The 21,647-nt window shown below is 43.9% G+C and overlaps 1 protein-coding gene across 2 annotated transcripts; it reads right to left on the bottom strand.

Annotated features, from left to right (window-relative positions):
• Positions 1-11,046: 11,046 nt before the first annotated feature.
• Positions 11,047-20,984, bottom strand: LOC131697681 (protein RFT1 homolog). 2 transcript variants are annotated; one of them, XM_058988261.1, is made up of 13 exons: positions 20,699-20,984; positions 20,071-20,156; positions 19,128-19,244; positions 18,505-18,694; positions 18,059-18,160; positions 17,714-17,848; positions 16,861-16,939; positions 16,712-16,762; positions 16,305-16,435; positions 15,774-15,918; positions 14,979-15,084; positions 14,503-14,752; positions 11,047-14,200 (listed from the first exon to the last, which is right to left on the bottom strand). In XM_058988261.1, the coding sequence occupies exons 1-13, from the start codon at positions 20,759-20,761 to the stop codon at positions 14,036-14,038; spliced, it is 1,620 nt and encodes a 539-aa protein (XP_058844244.1). In that variant the 5' UTR covers positions 20,762-20,984; the 3' UTR covers positions 11,047-14,035. The 2 variants fall into 2 exon arrangements, with proteins under 2 accessions (XP_058844244.1, XP_058844245.1); XM_058988262.1 differs by having other exon boundaries at positions 14,032-14,200; positions 14,499-14,752.
• Between the last annotated feature and the right edge of the window lie 663 nt (positions 20,985-21,647).

The raw sequence follows: 21,647 nt of genomic DNA, 5'->3' as shown, positions 1-21,647 counted from the left end.
CGGGGTTATCATCCTTTAACAGGGATACATCACAGTCACTGTGCAACTGTGTGTTCTTCCCATGCTCAGGTCCATTTTGTACAGCGCATTAGCCCTTAAACCGGAGCCCTATATTGATCCACCCGAAACCGACAATTCCAAAGCAAACGCTCTCAACACGAATGACATGAACCTGCAAAAGAAACCAAGGCGCCGCATTCCCGGCGATATGTTCAATCAACGCCAGCGTGTTGAAATGCCCGCTGTGTCTATCTGTTATGCTAGTATTGTCTTTGAATAAGGTCCGGAAAGGGAGTCATAAGAGAAGATAATGTCCGGATATGAAACACTCACTGGACGCGGCTACTTTATTCGAAGCATTCCTATATTTCAGCAAAAGGTTTTTTTTTCTATTAAAACAATGACTGGGTCTACATTTTTCAACTTTGACTTCCTATACGTATTTTAACAACTGCATACCAACTGCATTCCGAGCAGCTGGCATCTCTTTTCCGTGCGTCGTGTGTGCGTGTGCGTGTGTAGTGTGTGTGCGTGTGTGTGTTTGCTGTTGAGAAAGAGGGTCGCCGCCCCCCGTTTCGTATAAGACGATTCTTGCGGGTGCTCTATATACTATAGCATTGCATAGTATAGTCTTCCTAGGACTACTGTTTTTAATTCTTATACCATTGTTTTCACTGGCAATAATCTGATAGCCTGTGCAATGATAATTACCCAGGCAGAGACTCAAAGAGGTGTGGTGCTAGTGAAAGTATAGTGTAAAATAACCTATTACACACAACACACCAGCTAGCTTCTATCCCAGGTCTCTTTTTATAATATATTATATTATAGAACGCTCAAGATCTGTCAGCCAATCAGAGCGCAGGTTTGGTTCTTCTGCACTTCATGACACGTCACAGAAAAACTCTATTCATCACCCGTGCATTTTCAGTTTTTACTGTTGTGTTCTCCAAGATTTTGGCAAAAAACGAAATCCCAGGATTCAATTTTAACGAGGTCACCGCTGTCCATATAGCATCTTGTAAAACACAAACTTTTCTGACTGTGTGCAGTTGTTTGATGCCAAGCGTGCACAGCATGCACCAGAACCCAGCAGTTATCTTCAGTTTCTACTTGCTTTGTTACACTTGTGTACTCTTTAAAAGCCGCTGTAAGGTTAGCGGTGTCTTAATTACACTTTCATTTTAGGGTAACTTTACCCCTCTAGGGGGTATCCATACATTTAATTTCCCTGATGGCTGTTTACCCTCAGTAGACAGTTCATATGGTGCTTTGTACAAATTTGACCAAAATGTCTCCACTGAGATGTGTTTCTCAACATTGCAAGCACCCCTCCTTTACCACAGTGAACTTTTCCAAAGGGAAGACCACAGCAATGCTGTTTCTTTATAAATGGAGGTGTCACATGATTCCTGGAGGGGGCACATGGGGTGAGATCATTGTGAACTCCAGTGCTATCAGTGAGGACCATTACCCATGATGCCTCGGTGCATCAGGAGGAAGAGGAACCGCATTAATAAAAGTGACCTTTTAATAGCAGAGCAATATTTCACAGTGCTGCTTTCTCGTCTGCTCTGTGAGCACGTGGCCCGTTTCTGTGCTTCTTCAATTGCACCGTGCTGCATACCTGAAGTGAGCTTGCTTTCTTGGGACGTTGACCTACATTTTAAATGACTTCTTCTTCATGCACGAAGCCCCCAGCCGAGGGGGTTATTTGTAATTGAAAACAATAGGACTGTAGGAGGTATGTCCTCTAATGAAGAATTGGTTGGTGTATTTTACTTCAGTTTTAGTTGTAATATGGGTTCTAATCCAGTACCACTGTTGTATCCAGTTGTTTCTCCCTGTTTTTCCAGTGCTGTATTTAGTTGAACGGTCACTTTGTGGGGTTCCTAACTTTGAGGTTCAAGATGATAAGATACCAGACGAAGAGGCCGCAGCCACCTCTCCTGTCACCCTTCAAGCCTCTCTGCCCTTCCTCCTGGATCAGCTGTGTGATGTGATCAATGCAATCTAGGCTTTAGCCACCTGACTGCACAGTGCAGACAGCATCGACACAGCAAGCTTCCTGCACGTTCTGATGAGAAAACTCAACGGTCCTGGCATCTGCACTGGCTTCTGCCCCCACACTGTATGCTGTGAAGATACGTGTTATTAACCCCACCCTGAGCCTCTTTCTCAAAGATCCCAGGTGTTTCCTGCAGGCTCATCTTAAATACCAGACCTCAAACAATGCTCCGGTACGGACCTTCCACAAGCTTACCACAGTGCATCTGCACAGTAATGTAGCAGCTTCACCCCATGCTTTTGCCATGGTTATGCTCTGCATTTAACATAGTTTGCCACATTTTAATATGCTTCACCATGCGTAATTGCACTTTGCTATGCTGTTACTATGGGACACTTTTGTAAGGGTTACTTCACCATGGTTTGTTATTTTAAATGCTTTACCACACCCCACTGTGCTTTAGCATGCTTTCACTGTGCTTTATTACACTGTCATGCTTTTCTTATGGGAAACGTTCCTAAGGGAAAACCCTTGTTGTTTCCATGTTAACAGTATTGCACACTACTCCAGGATGAACAGCAGTGTACTTAATGCGCAGTGAGGACTGCAGCGTCAGTCCTGTTGTGTAACTTATACATAGAGATCAATCTCTAAGTTCCCTGTCTCTAATTTTACTCTTCATCGCTCTGAACTCACACACTTCACACACATAAAACAGATTATTGCAATGTTCTTTAAATCTAATATTCTCCCTGAACACAGTGCAATACAACTGCTCTCTCTCTCTGTCTCTCTCTGTCAGACTTGTTTCCATGGTTACCACTACTGCTAGGAGAGTGAGGGGGGGGGGGTATCCAGGGTACTCAGATCTGCCGGAGGAGTGATGAAGCTCAAATATATGAAGAGCGATCTGCTCATGTCATCAGTTAAACAGGATTATTAACTGCCTACAGGCTTTCTAGACATGCAATACTGACCTCTCGACCAGATACAAATACAAATCAATACAGATCACTTTAAACTGAGGCTCGCTGTGCCTACACAACAATTCCACGCTGTTAATATGTGGAGCAATACTGCCGATAGCACATTGGGGAGCATTTTCAAATGTCTTTACACCAGCCTGAGGAACTCAAAAATGAGAAATCACACCTCTTAAAATTTGCCACACCAGAAATAAACACATCTGCTTTTTAATTGAAAGCTTTTTAATTACAGTCAGCTTGGCTGTTTTCTGAATTACTTGAATTAAGAAAGCCATGCGATGCACTACCCATTTCTTCCATGTTCCACTTGCATGTTAGTCATCAGTGAATAGCAGTGCCTGCGTGCCTTCACCATTACAGTGCTAGTGTCTCAAAGATATTTACTCCAAATCATCATGCGCACAAAATATGAATCTGAAACAAATTAGAAACAACTTCAGATTACATGCAGCCCCAGAAGTAAATGTCCGAGTTGTTTGTTCGTGGTTGCGTCATTGTATTGGGTGCGTTTCGTACTACCTGACAAAGCTGTGCTAATGACGCTTTGGAGTAAATAGCTTTGAGAATCGAGTTGTTATTTGTCGTCGTAAGTTTTGCAATGAATCGCTGTTCTTCTCGTTTCTTTTTTAATTTCCTGTCGTGTGTTATTTGTGAATCACCCTGTTTATACGCTGGTGAGAGTTCTTTATCTAGAATTACAGTACCAATCCCAGCAGCATGGAGGTGACAGAAAACCAAAGGAAAATCCTATTCCGTGGCTCTTGAAAGAGTGTGTGGAAACCAATCATGAGCAGAAAGCTGGAATAACATGTGCAAGAAAACACTGCTGAGAACCAGGGAAGAATAAAACAAAACCAAGTTCAGAGCACATTCACCACATGAGTCATGCAGCAAAGCTTCCTTAATTCCTCATCCCACTGCCCTGTCATGTAACGCTAGAGAAATCTTTGATCATGCTGTAAAAAAAAAAAAAAAAAAAGAGCTGTACTAAATAAATTCAGAAGAAATAAAATATATTGCGCTTCAAAGTATATGTTTAACCATGGGGGGGGGGGGGGAGAGCTTGGTACTTTCTTAAAAGTATCTGGAAACATATGCTTGCATATCAATACTGTAAACTGCGTGAATTGTGCACAGAAAAGAGCGGAGAGCCTCCCACGCTTCATCTCCCTGCTTCACTGGCTGTGACAATTTGTGAATTAGCAGACGCCCAGGGGGCAGTGCTGGTGAGCCTCCAACAGCAACCGGTTTCATATTCTGTGTGGGAACCAATCGAGCTGTGCAGAGGCAGGACTGGACTGGACTGGACTGGACTGGACTGCGCTGTAGAAGCAGAACCTGATCATATTACACAATCAGTGCACCTCATTAGAAATGAAACAGCTGTTCACTTTCTCTTTTCTTTGATCTGTTTACACCTCATCTCTGTGACTCCCAGGCACTCAACAGCCAGGTGTGAATACTGACAGTGCAAGCAGGCAGCAAGAGGAACAGAGAGCTTGTGGTATTGTGAACAAACAGGATCACATTTATAAGGGTTTACCACAGTGACAGCAGAGCACAGTGGAAAAAATCACAGTGAAAGCAAGGTAAAGCCCAGGTGAGTAATGTAAAGCCCAGAGAGGTACGGTAAAGCATATTAATAAACCACAGGAAATGCAGAACAACTAAGTCAAAACGTTTGTCATTGAATTACACTGAAGACACTGAGAGATTTCTAGTGGAAACGTCTGTCATTGAATTACACTGAAGACACCGAGAAAGACTTCTAGTGGAAACGTTTGTCAATTAATTTAAGTTTCTTTTAGCATTTCTGACTTTAATGGCTGCTAACACTATGTAACACAATTTCTGTTCCTGGGTAGTAAGTGTTATTTTACTAATTGCTTATGCCTCAAAAGTATAGAAAATTGCTATTATTCCCCACAAACTTTGCTTTTGTGACCAGGACAGTGATATTTTGAAATTTACCTATTTCCAATGAGAAAACGGGCGAATTTGTGTCTTCGTTCACATAAAGTCAGAAAAAAACAACATATGAATCCAAATTAACATGTATTTATACTAAAGTAATACAAAAATGACTACAAAAGATTTAGAAGTGAGTAGTCTTTTTGGTTGGGGTAGTATGGGTTTCTCTCCTCAGCTCCACCTCTGAAATTGTCATCTGGATCTACAACATCTTCCTCGCTCTCTGACTTGCTGCTCTCTTCTAAAGACGGCTGCTCTCTCTCCGGAGGAGTGGGTACGGGGAGCTCATGGCAGTGTGGCACCGGGGCGATGGATGAAGGAAGGTCCGGATACGTGATAGCAGGTGCATTCTTGCCAGTCCGACGTTTGGAAGGGTCCACCATGCAGACGTAGCAGTTGCTTGAGTGGTCAGTGGGTTCCCGCCAAATTCTTGGGATAGCGAACTTCATGGCTCTCTTTTCCCCTCTGTACCATCCTACAAAAATACATTTATTTCACCCATGACTAATGTGCAAGAGATTCTCGTAACATTTTTCATATATGATATATTTTTTCAATAACATTGAAAATTGTAAAACATTTTAAAATTAAAAACTTTTACAATTTTAAAAATTTTATAACATAAAATTCCGAGCAACAAATGTCCATCTTACCGTCAGAGTTTTTTTGCAGTGCTCGCAGGTGAAATGAGGTGCCCAGGGTTTGTCTTGATCCCCGACAGGCATGCTGAAATATGCCTTGTAGGCCTCACACATCTTAGCAGATGCTTCCACGGAGTACTTTTTCGCTCTTGTCTTGATAAATTGGCCGCAGACATAGCAAAATGCGTCTGCCGGATGCTTGCAGCCTCTTGATGCCATCGCAGAAAAATGCAGATATGTATCCACTTAGGCAGCTGGAACTAAACTGAACTGGTGGGATTAAGGCCCCCGTATTTATACTACTATTTATATTACTGTAAAGTTCTAGAAGTTACTCCAAGTTTACTCAGCACTGAATCTATCTGGAATGTCCTGGAAAATAGGTAAATTTCAAAATATCACTGTCCTGGTCACAAAAGCAAAGTTTGTGGGGAATAGCAGCCATTTTCTATACTTTTGAGGCATAAGCAATTAGGAAATAACACTTACTACCCAGGAACCAAAAAAAAAAAAAATTGTTACACGGTGTAATTACACAGAATAAATGCCACAGATTTCCACCCGATTCACACTGCCAAACCATCCCATGCTAACAGCGAGCTTTCAACATGGGTTGATGATCGCACAGTGATAATAACGATGGTCCTTCACACCTTAAAATGACAGCTATTTAATCTAGTTACGCTAGCACCGATTTTAAATATAAAGAGAACAGAAGAGATCCTTTACCTGTACAATCACTAACAGTTAATACAGATGCCAACCACCAATCGCTAAGTCTCTATTTCTGTTAGGGTTAATAGCTGCAACACCCACTTACTGCACTACAAAACCTGGTGCAATTAGAGCAAAGGCCAGTCAGTATAAAGGGTAATTATTCAGAGCCTGTTGGTTAAATAGGAAACAGGCTATTAAAGCTGCTGACATTCAGTTTAGTGATGTTAAGAACCATCCTCTGGCCTTGAAGAGATTTCTAACAGCAACAGCAGCCTGCCCGGTGCACAGACTCCGTGGATCAATTAGAATCAGTCTGAACGGAGAGCAGCTTCTTGTTTTAATTGCTGAAGCGATCTTGCTGGTATATCAAGAATCACACACCTCGATCCCAGGATCCAGATCCTTGAGGAATTTTAGAACGCTGTAATATTTATAGGACGGGACCCAAAGGAATTCTTATTTCTGTACAGAGATACCCTTTGATAATGCAGCTTTGTCACATGGCTTCATTTAACTGACAAAGCAGCACACTGCGTTGACAGGAACGAGACTCCCTCTGTCACAGCAGTTTAAAGTCAGCTTTTATCAATGACAGGACAATAATACAAACCCAATGGATCACTCATTGTGTTCGGCGTGTTGTAAATTATTACAAACGTTTTATTGTTTTGTTACGAAGCTGCTGATTATGCTGCCCCACCCACGGGAGCAGAGAGGCTGGTGCAGCGAAGGGCAAACACTGGGAGGTCCACGGTGCTACTGCTGTCTGGAGGAGTAATGAGAAAAAACGAACGGACAAACAAAACACAGGGAGTCGGGGGAATTCATTTAAAACAGAACTATTTCTGTTTGGGGCTTGCCTTGTATAAAAGTTTACAAGTACGTTTGCACAGTCACTTTGCAGCTTTCCCATGCCTTTCGCACGGTTATACTTTGCATCTTTTTAATATGCTTTCCATACCTCTCTGTGCTTTACAATTCCTTACCATGCTATCACAGTGCTTCATTACACTCTGCTGTGCCCTTACTGTGGGAAAACTTTTACAAGGGTTAGTTTACCATGGTTTTTTTTTTAAATATGTTTTCCCATGCTTCCACTGTGCTTTATTCCACTTTGCTGTGCTTTTAATATGTATTTTGCACTCGTTTTCTAAGGGTGTGCAGCTTTAAGTCTTCCTGTAAGGAGGGGAGCATGTTATCCACGTTCCTATGCTGTTACACTCTTGTGTGCAAGAAGCTGGGTGTTAACCTAATCATTTCTTCAAGTTCACATTTTGAACATGCAAGTTCATTAACGTTCACTGTACTTACTAAAACACAGCCTGTATCAATTTCTGTTTAACATGTGGTGTAGGGGACACGGCTTTGAAATATTGTATTGCCATAATGACTGTAATAAACGTATGCTAAAAAGTGCCGAATTGTTTAATACTTAAAATGTACTTATTATTTGTTTATTTAGCAGACACCTTTATCCAGGGTGACTTACAGAGACTAGGGTGTGTGAACTATGCATCAGCTGCAGAGTCACTTACAACTACGTCTCACCCGAAAGACGGAGCACAAGGAGGTTAAGTGACTTGCTCAGGGTCACACAATGAGTCAGTGGCTGAGGTGGGATTTGAACCGGAGACCTCCTGGTTACAAGCCCTTTTCTTTAACCACTGGACCACACAGCCTCCCTACTTGTTTGGAAAAGTCAGAAGTATGCTATTTAGACGGTGCTAGACAGCACAGTAAACTATAACTTTGTTGTTCATGATGGCGCAGGCTGTGTGGCTAAGCAATAAAGCCGGATGAAGTTTCTGCAGCGTGGTGCACAGTATGTAACAGAAGAATCTAACTCTATCTAATGCAACTGCCTTTCATATTACACTGAGAATGAAACCGAGCCCTGATACTGTTGGAACAAAACAACACAACAAAATGTACGAACCAAGAAGATTTTTAACATTTCAAAAAAATGAGCCGTTATGTAAAACCCCGTGGAGGAACGCATTGACACTGCAGCCTGTCAGGTTAATAAGAATCCACACGTCCCTCTTTGAAACAGGGATTTCAACCCCCCCCCCCTTCTCTATCTCTACATATACACACATATGCATGTAAAGAAAGTAAATCTGAATCTCGCCAGTGCCGATGTTAATCTTATTAATATCTTCTGCTGTCGCCAGGGTGAAATCACTATAATGACACCTTTTGAAACCCTTTTTGAATACACCTCCGTCTGAACGCACACTACAAAGAATCTCAGAAATGCTGCCAAGGGCTCAACTATGCTAATAGCACTGGCTGCTGTTGCTGCTTTTTTAACCGTGGCTTCTGAAGGGAAGGGATTACTGCAGAGGTGTGATAACCAAGGCATTAAAGAACATTAAACACCTGTCTTACTCATTATTAGCATAACAACACTGTCACACGTCTCGGAGACACTTACTTTGCTTATAAAGACTTCCTTCCCCACACTGTGAGTTCGCCCCTGATGGCACACGTAGTGGGACCCCACGTGCCACTCGCTCGCTCGCTCGCACTATATTCAAATACGAAGCGTTCTAAAGAAAAACTAATGAAAGTGTTTAAATGTAAAGTGTCACGATTGTAAGCTTTGGAAATCTGCTCTCCATAGCTACAGAGAGACTAAGTTAGGAGGAACATGCTTTCACAATGTTCACAGTTCCAACGACCTTCAAAACCTCCCAATGTCAGCATGGCCTTGTCAGCACGTTTCATTAGGAACGCGTCATAGAAGCAGCTGCTACAGGCTGCACTGCCACACAGCTGATTCAATCAGAGTGAACGTCATAGAACAGGGCTGCAGATTAGAATGAACTGCGGGGTTGAAGAACGAATCAGTCGTACGCACACGCCTCTTAATGATTCATCATATGTGTGTGTGTGTGTGTTTGAAAGGAGGTATAACTGCAGGGTACATAAATGAAAAGAAATGAAAAGTAATTATTTTGGATGTACACAAAATGTTTATATGATAAAAAATATATAATAATAAAATAAAAAATAAAAACACAGGACTTATTTTATAACCCGTTTACTGCCCTGTCTTTACTTTTCTTTCCACACAGCTGAAAAAGAGCTTTTGAAAAAAAAGCATGTTTTTTTTTGTTTAATCGCTGTGGGTTTTTCTCCCCGCTTGTTTGAAATGTGTAACATTAACACAAGATCAATAGCTGGCTGGGAGCAGATTTGACATGTTAGACGAAAGCTGTGAGGTCGTATTAGTTTCAATTAAATTCATTTCCCTCGCGACGCAGGAGACCAGATAATGCATCTGGAAAGTTGATCACGCTGCAAGGGTTTGCGTTTGACTCGGTCAAGGTGTAACTCAGGAATACTCTGGGCTGGATTCATCAACACTTTTTTTAATAAGAAAAAAATACATGCTCCCAATACCTTTTTTAAATCAATTCCAATTCCCTTTTAATCAATTCCAACACATCACTGATCAAAACTGCAATTTGCAGTATTCTGTTAAAATGAGGTTCTCACAGTGACACAAATTAATTAAACTGACTTCAGATGAAAGAAGTTGAAAGATCACAACGATTATTATGTCTGTAAAATATCAATTCCAATCCCTTCGAAGGAATTAGAATTGGGAATTGCTTTTAAAAAGGAATTGCAGATGGAATTGGAATTGAACAGGAATGGATCAATCAAGGGCATTTTTAAAACCATCAACTGCAAAAGACCTTGAAAATGAAAACCAGAAGACCCTGCGGCCCTTGAGGACTGAAGTTTGACAGCCCTGGATTAGACCATCTCCTACGAAGAGACCATCTATAATTAGACCATCTCCTACGAAGAGACCATCTATAATTAGACCATCTCCTACGAAGAGACCATCTATAATTAGACCATCTCCTACGAAGAGACCATCTATAATTAGACCATCTCCTACGAAGAGACCATCTATAATTAGACCATCTCCTACGAAGAGACCATCTATAATTAGACCATCTCCTACGAAGAGACCATCTATAATTAGACCATCTCCTACGAAGAGACCATCTATAATTAGACCATCTCCTACGAAGAGACCATCTATAATTAGACCATTTCCTACGATTAGACCATCTCCTCAAATGTGATTATCTGATCCTCTTATCCCATACAACCTGATCCTCTGATCACATTGCAGGATCTCACTATCTCATAGGATCTGATCATCTCGTCAGACTTCAACAGGTCTTATTCCTGGTGTGGAGAATTTTCAATAAATACAAATAAAAATAAATAAATCTGACTGAGCTGGTAAGCGAGTGTCGTTCTATTGTCTTTTTCTATTGATTTTTCCCACAGCAGCCCCTGAGTATAAATAAGCTGCTAGTGGGTTCACCCAGGGCTTGGTAATGAAAAGGAACAGGGCATCCTAGAAGATTGACTCTGGCCACAGGGCCCCTTCATTCCCATGCTGCTTGCAGGGTAACGTGTAATTACTGTAATCACCTCACCTGGGCTAATCTCAACCCCTGCCTGTGCTGACGATGCCGTCATTGCATTTTCATCTGGACCCCATTCCTAGTGCTGCTGATAAACCTGAAAGTGCTTCATCAAGCAGGCAGAGCACGAGATCGGGACGACCTCCCTGCTCCTGGGAGAAGGCAAAGGGCAGTCTCTGCAATTGGCACAGAACGGGATGCAGAGAAAGGGGTTCTAAAGGAATGAAAATGAATTGTTAATGAAAAATAAAAAAAAAACATGGCGGTTTCTCTGTGGTACCGCATTCTTTATTTTGCAGCTCAGAATATCAAACGAGTTCTAGAATCTTGTAGCCCATTCAATCGAGTTCTAGAATCGTACAGCCCATTCAATCGACTTCTAGAATCTTGTAGGCCATTCAATCGAGTTCTAGAATCGTACAGCCCATTCAATCGAGTTCTAGAATAGCAATCTTATTTTCACCCCTGGACTGTCACTGGAGCAGTCATAAAAGCCTGCTGTACTCTTATTAAAGTTTACTGCTGTGTTTCTGCACGGCAATTTTGCAGTTTTCCCCAATGCTTTTCCCATGGCTATACTGTGCATTTACTATAGTTTATCCAGCTTCGTCATTGTTTTAAAATGTGCTTTACCATGCCTCTGTGGGCTTTACCGTGCTTACACTATGCTTAATTACACTTTGCTATGTTTTTACGAAGGGAAACGCTGCACTGACAAAAGCCATTTTCAGCAACACAATATATTTTACTCTACCAATAAAAAATGAAACGAATGCTACAATGTAGGCTCACTGAGGACATGAAAAACAATGACAATAAAAATGAGTTCTGCTGAGATCACAAGATAAATAATCAACACTTGAAGAGTCCAGGTCCTGAGCTCCCGTACGATGTCCCCTGAAAGCAACACGGAGCAAAACACTGTCCTCATTGTGTCAAGCCTTCTGCGCTGATAATGTCTGTCTGTCCAAATCCAAACCCAGACTCCTAGCCTCCTTGCATTTGGTTATAACCAGATCAGCTGTTCAATTCCACACACATGTATGAGGAGAGACGTGGTTAGTGGTAAGCTGATTCACTGAACGTTGCTGCGTTATCACTGGTGGCTCCACAATCAATACAGGAGGTCACTTCAGCCCAATGTCATTCCCATGGGATGAATACAGAACACATTCTGCAATTACCGCTGCAATAATGGATTTCTATCCACTGCCAATACGACCCGTGCAAGTTTATTAGACTTTACTAGATTTATGATAAAAACGTTCTATAGTGGTGCCAAGCCTGCCTCAGTTAAACTGAATAAATCCACTGGATTTCTGGCAGATGCTGGAGGGTTTCATAGAACTTTTTAATGTGGGCGCAGAGAAATATGTCCATCCGCTAAGTGAATAACCAGTTAAAAGAATCTGAATACATTTCGGCAGAACTTCAGAGGAAGTGTGCCTAATCCTTTAAAAAACTTGAACGCAAATTTTCTGCAATAAAAATGACAAAGCGCGTTGTCATGTGTTGGCCATATGTAACCTCGGGGTGGATCTGTTTGCCTTTCAGTTAAGCAGCCTTCGTTTGGGCAAAGAGAAGCCGAATACAAAACTACGTTTCTAAAAATGATCAGCCTTCCTGTCAGCGTAAAGTTTAGTGTCAATATATATGACCATTTATGAATAGGGGGTGCTTTACGTTGTTCTGGGATACTGAGTTAGTTAGTGAACAAGGGGACTGGCTGAGGTTCAATGGGAAATGAATCAAACCAGCCTCGACACACTGCGTGCTGCCTGGTCAAAAAAAAAAAAATTCTGCCAGCACATTCATCCCTTCTGCATGTGAACGTCAGCATTACCGTCTTTCAGTTTTCATTCAAAAATGACCTTGACCCTTTTAGGCTCCAGTTCTTCGCTTCCGCACGTTGTCCATTCAGGGTGATCGGCTGTCACGGAACCTGGGAAAGACCGCGATTCATTAAGAGAAGTGGGTCGTTTTCTGCAAAATACGATATCCCCCGTTTAACAGAGAATGCCCCTGAATCACAACATACAGCAATCGGGTGCAGACTTGGGTTAAAAACAGAAGAGCATCTCCAGCAGGCTTTAAGAAGGTTATTCTGATCAAGAACGCTGCGTGGAGGTGGAAACCTGTCTTCAGAGGAATTCACTGACAGGGAGAAAGCTTCTGCTCCACGTGGGCATCATCCATCATTATCCTGAGGAACTCCGAGCTGTGTCAGGATTTGACAGGAGGCTGATTCAAGGTGCCTCTGTGGCTTTGCCTGCATTCACACAGATTGCTTGGCTGCAGATGGCAAGACGTTATGAAACAGCAGCCCCTGCTGGAAGACAGGCTGTAGTGAATTAATTTCCCTTCCTTGTGCAAAACACACTGCAGGAGAAAGAATGACTGCACCATATATTACTGCATGTTCTTTTAAAAGGGACGCAGCTTTTAAATGGACAGCTGAGAGGATGGGTTCCTTTTTCAATGCAGTCAAAATGTACAATGATAAAACTTAACTGACAACAAAACCCACAGCAGAGTTATTAAACACACAGCTCTGACCGACGGCGTGGTGATTTACTGCAACAAATTCATTCACGGAAAGGTAAATCTAGGTAATAAAAATTAAAACCGCACGCCCTGCTACCCCTTTTAAAATGAAGGTGTCATTGGTACATTTTGACGCAGTAAGGAAAGTGCAGCACACACGACAGGTACGAGAATGTTGTGTTGATGTCTTCAATATTTACTTTACATAATGAGGTTACACTCATGTTCCTTTGTTCCCAGTACTGTAACATTTTATAACATACAAAACGAGCAGCTCATGAGATTACAGGGCACACATAACCATGCACAGTAATAACCAAGCAACTACCAATCACTTCTGCACTTGCACTGTACCTGCTAGTGAATAAGTGTGCGATGACATCACAATGGCCTGTACCATGGAATCACATCAGGTAACATGTAGTTGTTCACAAAGGCTATTTACACATAATTATACAGTTGGCACCGTGTAATTACTCAGTTATCACAATGTAATTACACAGCTATCCATGCTCTACAATCTATGGTGTATCAGAAATGCAATCATTATTTTTTTTAATGCATTTTAACAATCACACTTGCAGGTTTACCACAGTAAACCACTGGTACTACACAGACAGACAGACAGACAGACAGACAGACAGATCGATATATAGACAGACAGATAGAGACAGACAGACAGACACAGACAGATAGCTAGCCTTCCCTTGGTTACATTCCCTTTTTCGTGTAACGGGATAAGTATTGAGTTCTTATAAAATGAACTAATTTGGTCTCGGTGAAGAACGCTGTGGTCAGAACAGCCAGCAGACACACAGCCCCCACGGCTATATGCACCAGCCGTGAGATCCAGCCGCTATCACAACACAACAACACCTGCAACAGCAAGACAAGCAAGAGAAATACAACCATTACAACTGCAGCACGAGATACGAACAAAAACAAGCAACCTAGAGGGCACAGTGCAGGGCTGGAAAGAACACTCCCATTGCATAGCAGTTTGAGCCATTCCTGGTTTTACTAGGAGTTTAATAATCAGACACACTAGAGCTTGTTACCTAGACACAGTGGTTAATCAAGCTTGCAGTAAAACCTGGAATGGATGAAAGTGCTGTGCAACAGGAGTCATATTTCCATCGCTGGAGTGTAAGGTGAATGGGTTTGTAAATCTTACTCGCCTCCGAGAGGGCGGTGAGCCCTGCGCTGCCAAGGAAGACCAGCAGCAGGGCTGGGGAGGGGAGCAGGCCAGCCAGAGGCCTGGAGGAGCTGTGGGAGAAGTAGCCCTGGATGTAGCGCACGCTGTGAGCGATGCGCAGCGTCATGTTGAGACAGTTTGCCAGGATGAACCCCACGCTGCCCTGCCACTGGGTGAGGAAGTACGAGAGGCTGAGGAAGGAGGCGGACAGTGCCAGCATCACGAAATTATACCTGCAAGAGAAACAACGAGGGTAGAGAGCAATACACACACACACACACACACACACACACACAGGTTACAAACCCACGCTCTCTGACCGCATGATTCCCTGCATGCCATGAGCTTGTGCCTTGAACACCTTCACCACTGATACCTTACTGACTCCATCAAAACAGAAATCTTTAATCTAAACAATATTAAAGCACCGTGTTTAAATAAGGCGCACCACAGGCACACCTGTCAACTTGTTCTTTGCTCATAGCGGCGAAGGTGAAGCATTCGGTCACACCGTTGACAGCCAGCAGCAGCACGTACAGGGAGTAGTACCGGAGAAGACTGGGACCTGCGAAGAACACATTGTGAGATGAATCTGTTAAACAGGGCTGCGCTCGCGGGAGCTGGACAGGTTTCTGTGACTGCAGGAACGTGAACACTTTTTAAACAAGCTTCATCACAACATGCATAAGCATGCAAACCACACAGCAGTGCAGGTGAAAAAAGCAGGACATAACACACTCACATTGTCTGCGAATTACAGTGAAAAACGCTTGAAACTGTGTCTAAAACGTGGGAAATGGTAAAAAAAAGTGTTAATGGGATTGCACTGGAGTAGCAACTGATAACAAGCGTTCTGTTGTTAGTTTGATTACTCTAGTTGTTTCTGGTTTTGTAATGATTTTTCTGAATCGTTTAAAACAAATTCTTAACGAACTCAAGTGGATCACCACAGGAACAGAGGCTAATGCTTTGGAATTCAGAGGAATTTGCGACCAAAATCTGTATAAGGAACTGAAACTTTTGAATGAGTTCTTTTAAAATGTCCAATATCCATGCATCTTTCTGTAGTTACTTCAATGAAACAATGCAGCGGATTAAGGGTTACTCCTGTTATCTGGTGTCATGCAACCAAGGTTTCAATCCATGCTTTCCGTGTCTCTGTTTCCACAGAACGGCGTTGATGGGGTGCTGCTCTCCACTGTGCTGAGCAGGGAGACTGAAGTCTAGACAGGAAGGAGGAGAGATTCTACACACCTGATCCGCTGCTCAGCAAGGACCCTCCATAAATATCCAGGGCCAGGTGAGAGTAGGCGTAGCCAAACACCGTGATGGTCAGGCCAATCAGAAGCACCAGCTTCAAGAGGCATTCCAGAACCGCTGCTGCCATGGTAACGTCATCCTAGAACCACGGAATGAGCAACATTCCATGAAAAGAATCACAAAACCCATCCGGGAAAGTAAGAATAAAAAAAACAACTGGAAACCCTTTATGATACCAGAGTGTGAGCTTGATGAAACCAACAGCAAACGTCTAACGCAGTGTTACCAGCAATGGCACCACAACGGATTTGTAACAAAATGTTCCATGATACAGGAGCACACTGGTTCTAGCATGGTCCCATTATTACTGGAAACGGAGTACCAGTGTGAAACCCCTGGTGTGTGAAAACATGATGGAACTGTGCTGCCAGTCTAGTAATGGCTTCTCTTTAGGTAGCGCTGGTACACCAGAGCGTATCCATGAACCTGTCCCACAGCAACACTGAGAGAGGCTTAGAGACTGACCGTGTTCTGCTGCTTGGCTTGCTTCCCCCTCTCCAGCACTTTGGCAAAGAAGATGTAGAAGCTCTCTTCAATGGGCTGGAAGATGAACCTGGCCACCAGAGAGCCCAGGTTATTCACTATATCATACACTCCTGGGGGCACAGGGCAAGCAGGGCAGCGGTTACTTATTACAGCAAGCTAGGAAGGCACGCCACGGTCAGCTTGCACTGTCTGCATCCAAACTGAGACGAGACCTGAAAAGCACAGTCAATGAACCACGGCAGACTGCATTCAGCACTGCACAGCCTTGCACTGTGCTTTCCAGTGAAAGATTAACATCTGCATGTATTGAACCTATTTCACACACATGTTTTGCATTTGATTTTTTTTTGATCGAGTGTTTGAAGTTACGGATAATGCTCACTTACCTTGGTCTCCAAAATTCAACACATTTAGGAAGGTCATGACATAGCGTTCACCTAGAGCAAAAAGAACGAAACACCGTTAGCACGCCAAAAAACCAGGAGGACAATACAGGACTACGAAGCAAGAAACTACAAAGTAGAGACGCTGTCACCTTCTGTTAGGATCTGCTTGAGGAATGACTGTTTGAAGAAGCTCCAAGTCAGTTTGGCCAGTCTCCAGTTAACCACTGGCTAAAAGGGAACACAACAGTACCAGTTAAAACATGGCAGTGAAACCCCACCCTGTAGCATTTTATCAGTGTTATCTGGAGGTATTCAATATGCCTGCTAGAATTGTTTTGTTGTGTTACTCAACAGTGACCCCTGGAGATATTCAGGGCATTTTCAATAAGGTTTCTAGAAGGCAGAGACAGAGAGGTTGAACACAACTGTTTGTCACGCTTCGCCATTCTTATTAAACCGTGCCATCGGAACACAGAGCCGATTTAAGGAGTGTGGCTTTACTGAGGTCACCAGCTCACTAGGTTATAGCAACTGAACCCTTGTTAACTTCTGGTTACTTCAGCAGCCCGGGGAGTCTTGTGTGCTCCGTGTCACAAAGAATGATCCGATCTCCTGCCCAGATCCCAGGGCTCACCCTGTCTCTCCCGTTACCGTGTCTCTCCCGTGTCTCTCCCGTTACCGTGTCTCTCCCGTTACCGTGTCTCTCCCGTTACCGTGTCTCTCCCGTTACCTTGTCTCTCCCGTTACCTTGTCTCTCCCGTTACCGTGTCTCTCCCGTTACCGTGTCTCTCCCGTTACCGTGTCTCTCCCGTTACCGTGTCTCTCCCGTTACCTTGTCTCTCCCGTTACCGTGTCTCTCCCGTTACCGTGTCTCTCCCGTTACCGTGTCTCTCCCGTTACCGTGTCTCTCCCGTTACCTTGTCTCTCCCGTTACCTTGTCTCTCCCGTTACCGTGTCTCTCCCGTTACCTTGTCTCTCCCGTTACCGTGTCTCTCCCGTTACCTTGTCTCTTGTGCATTTCGGTAATAAATCGCGGACCCTGGAGAGAGGGAAAGACGACTTCTCCGCTTCCTGGGATCCGAGGAACTTGACGAAATACAAAACATAGCACAGCACCAGGAAACTGGTGTAAGCGAGCTGCAAAACACATGAAAACATTTATCATTATATACACAAGTGTAACGGGCAGCGATGCGTGATGCACTGCTGTTACATACTCTGTCCTGTCTGTGAGATAGGATGAGGGCAAAATATATATTTTATTAGAACATGCACAGTGAATCAGGTCACTGATGTATGTTGTCTGAAATGCATCCCTAAAGATCACTAGCTAGTTTCTAGACTCACCTGAGCCAGCGAGAAGATGTAGAGGCCCCAGTGAGGAACCAGAAGCACAAGCAGCACAGTCAGGAGGCACTTCACAATGATGGACAGACTTTCAGCAATCACCTTAAACACAGAACATCAGCACAGTGACGAGGGGGCACGCAGGGGCCCTACAGAAACAACAGCTCTGCTTTCACTTCCACTGTGGAGAACTAAACTATAGTGCAGAGAAAGACAAAGCTCCCACCGCACAGGAGTTAGGGTCCTTCCAGGTGGGAGCTGCAAATGTTCCTCTACACAGGTGTGTAATTCAGCACGCGGCAAAACATAAAAATGACTCGCACTGCTATGCAGCTGGAGTCTTACTTGGGTCCCTGCAGTGTCAGGGAAGCATTGTGCTTGCTGTTCCCTTCCTCTAATCTCCATTCCAGGGGAGGCGTGAAAGCACTCCTATCGGGGGCTCTTACCTTCAGTCTCACGAACATGTGCGCCTGGGCCAGCACCCACAGGGGCTCTGCCAGGAGCTCCACCACTGCGGAGAGTCCGAACAGCAGCACCCCGACCTCGTAGTGAGGGGTACCGGCCGGGTCAGGAACCTCCAGCAGACACAGCCACACCCAGCCCAGCATAACCGACCACAGCGCCCCCACAGGCACTCTGCAGAGAAACAGCCAACAGGCAGGGACAGAAATAAGACTCCTATTGCATAGCAGTTTCACCCATTCCAGGTTTTACTACTACAAGCTTGATTAACCACAGCGTGTACAGGCAACAAGCTCAGGTGTATCTAATTTAAACCAATAATGGATCAAACTGCAGTATCATTTATACCAGCTGAATGTCATGCTATCTGTCTGCATACTAGACTCCTGCACATCAAACTCCAGGTACAGCAGCACAGGGCAAAACTACACCACACTTCAATATCTATTGAGTCCTTCTCTTAAAACAAGAATCAGAGATCAGTGTCCTAAAAACTCTGTGTGTGTCACCCCCCTTTAAGAAATACATCAGTACGAAACACCACATTCCCATTACTTTGTTCATTTGTCCTTTTCTTTCCCTGTGTTTTTAAAATGGTCTGACTTACGTTAGCCACAGAAGGTTGATGACCTGCGTCCAGTTTTGCTCTGTGCTTCCGCTCAGACAGGCCCTACGAAAGGCTTCTCTTGCCAGAAACACCACGGTGGAGTAGAGCAGTGTGAGCCTGCAGAGCACAGGGGCGAAAAACACAAGAGACTGAGCTCTGCACACGCGCACACACACACACACACACACCAGACATGAGGATCACAGGGGCGAAAAACACAAGAGACTGAGCTCTGCACGCACACACACACACACAACACGAGACATCTTGAGGCAGAGATCAGGAAAGATCAGGAAAGAGTCTTCTCATTAATAAGTGTCACATCCAGAAAGATGTTTGGTCTTCTCATTAATAAGTCTTGTAATTTGACATAAGAACATAAGAAAATTAACAAACAAGCCATTCAGCCCATCAATATCGACCTGTTCCTGGAAGCTGATGTGGAAAATGCATGTTTCTAATGATCTGCTGGAGCTGATCCCAAAAGTTTGTCAAGTCGGATCTTAAATGATCCCAGCGACTCGGCATCAACAACGTGGCCTGGTGACCTTTGGTGACCCATTTCACACCCTCACCACTCTCTCTGCAAAGAAGTGTCTTCTACCATCCAAATCTATTTCCAATTAATTTGCAGCTGTGTGTCCCCTCCGGTCCTGGGGTGGGTATAATAAGTCCTGGTCGGGTTAACTTACTCCACTCCTTCAAGGTTTTAAAACACATCAATCAAGTCACCACGAGTGGCCAGAACATTGACACAACAGAAGAATCAGCCATGTGACGCACTGTCCGTTTACACAACAGCAGTGAGCGTGTGTGTGTGTGCGTGTGTGTGCGTGTGTGCGTGTGTGTGCGTGTGTGCGTGTGTGTGTGTGTGTGTGTGTGTGTGCGTGTGTGTGTGTGTGTGTGTGTGTGTGTGTGTGTGTGTGCGTGTGTGCGCGCTTACCTCACATTCACCACCCCGATGATTTCTTTGGACACGAAGCGAAGCGTGAAAGCATTGAGCACAAAGGTAAGCCCTCGAAACATAACCTGCAAAAAAAAACGACAGGAAACGCCATCTACATAATCACAACAGACAGCCGTGTAGTGAACGTGAGGTGACCACATGACTCCGTGTTCAGAGGGACAGTTCAGGCTTTTCCACTCACAGCCCAATGCATTCTGGTAAGCGCAGTCCTGCTTCTCTTAAAGAATGGTACCTGAGACAGGTAAAACAGACCAGAATGCATTGGGTTGCGAGCTGCAAAGCCTGAAACGGTCCCGCTGAACACGCAGCCATATGGTCACCTTACCCTAATTAGCCAGGGTTACATCCCAGGCGTCGCTTTTGCTTCGGTTTTAAACTGTGCGCTCGCTACATTAAATGAGAGTACAGCTGCAGTGCACGCAATGCTTGGGCGGATACACAGTATTGCTTTAAGTAGCACACTGCAACACGTGTGTCTACGGTAGAAGTTACGCATAATTGTAAAGGTTATTGCTTGCAAAAAAAATACAGCGCATTATGCACAGCGACACTGCATTCTGTCTCTGAACTTCAGCAGGTGACGTAATTCATCTTACAAACTTACCTGCAGCAGCACGTTATACGAGGCTAGTTTTGTAGCGCTGCTCAACACCTCCTGCGAACTCATTTTAATTGTGTTTGAACCTGCCTGGTCGAACCGGATCTAACTAAGCCTTTTCCCGAAGCAAGATTGGGTTCGGTCCACCGCTGTGCATTTCGACCCGTGCCTGGACCGGTTCATTGAAAGCTGTGTGTGTGAATGACAACTCGGCTCTTCCGTATAATCTAGCTCTGCAGCGTTGCTACATTTCCGAGGGCACTTTGCTTCCGTACACACACGCCACGTCGAAACGTCATCGCGCACGTTCATCAAAAGCCTTGCAGAATAATTTTATTTTATAGTTATAGAGTCGCCCGCCAGAGGGCGCGCTGTACAGGAAAAAAAAGACAAAGACTTCGAAAAAGACCCTAATTTGTAGACGGTACTCGTGTGCTTACCAATAACAAAACAACACAAGTACCAAGAAATGCAAGACTATACAATTCAATTTAAAACAAGGGTAACACCAGTTACATCCAGATTTATTTGCACAAACAACAGAGACAGACAGAGATACAGACAGACAGACAGACAGTCAGACACACATACATACAGACAGACATGAATGTCAGTTTGTTCGTGGATGATAGAGCTGTGCTGAATATCAGTTTGTTCGTGGATGATGGAGCTGTGCTGTGCTGAATGTCAGTTTGTTCGTGGATGATGGAGCTGTGCTGTGCTGAATGTCAGTTTGTTCGTGGATGATGGAGCTGTGCTGAATGTCAGTTTGTTCGTGGATGATGGAGCTGTGCTGTGCTGAATGTCAGTTTGTTCGTGGATGATGGAGCTGTGCTGTGCTGAATGTCAGTTTGTTCGTGGATGATGGAGCTGTGCTGTGCTGAATCAGTTTGTTCGTGGATGATGGAGTTGTGCTGTGCTGAATGTCAGTTTGTTCGTGGATGATGGAGCTGTG

The sequence above is a fragment of the Acipenser ruthenus genome, chromosome 16 (genome assembly GCF_902713425.1).
Source record: "Acipenser ruthenus chromosome 16, fAciRut3.2 maternal haplotype, whole genome shotgun sequence".
NCBI classification, from domain to species: Eukaryota; Metazoa; Chordata; class Actinopteri; order Acipenseriformes; family Acipenseridae; genus Acipenser; species Acipenser ruthenus.
The sequence above is the reverse complement of the archived record's forward strand: the minus strand, read 5'-3'. Positions and strand labels throughout refer to the sequence as shown.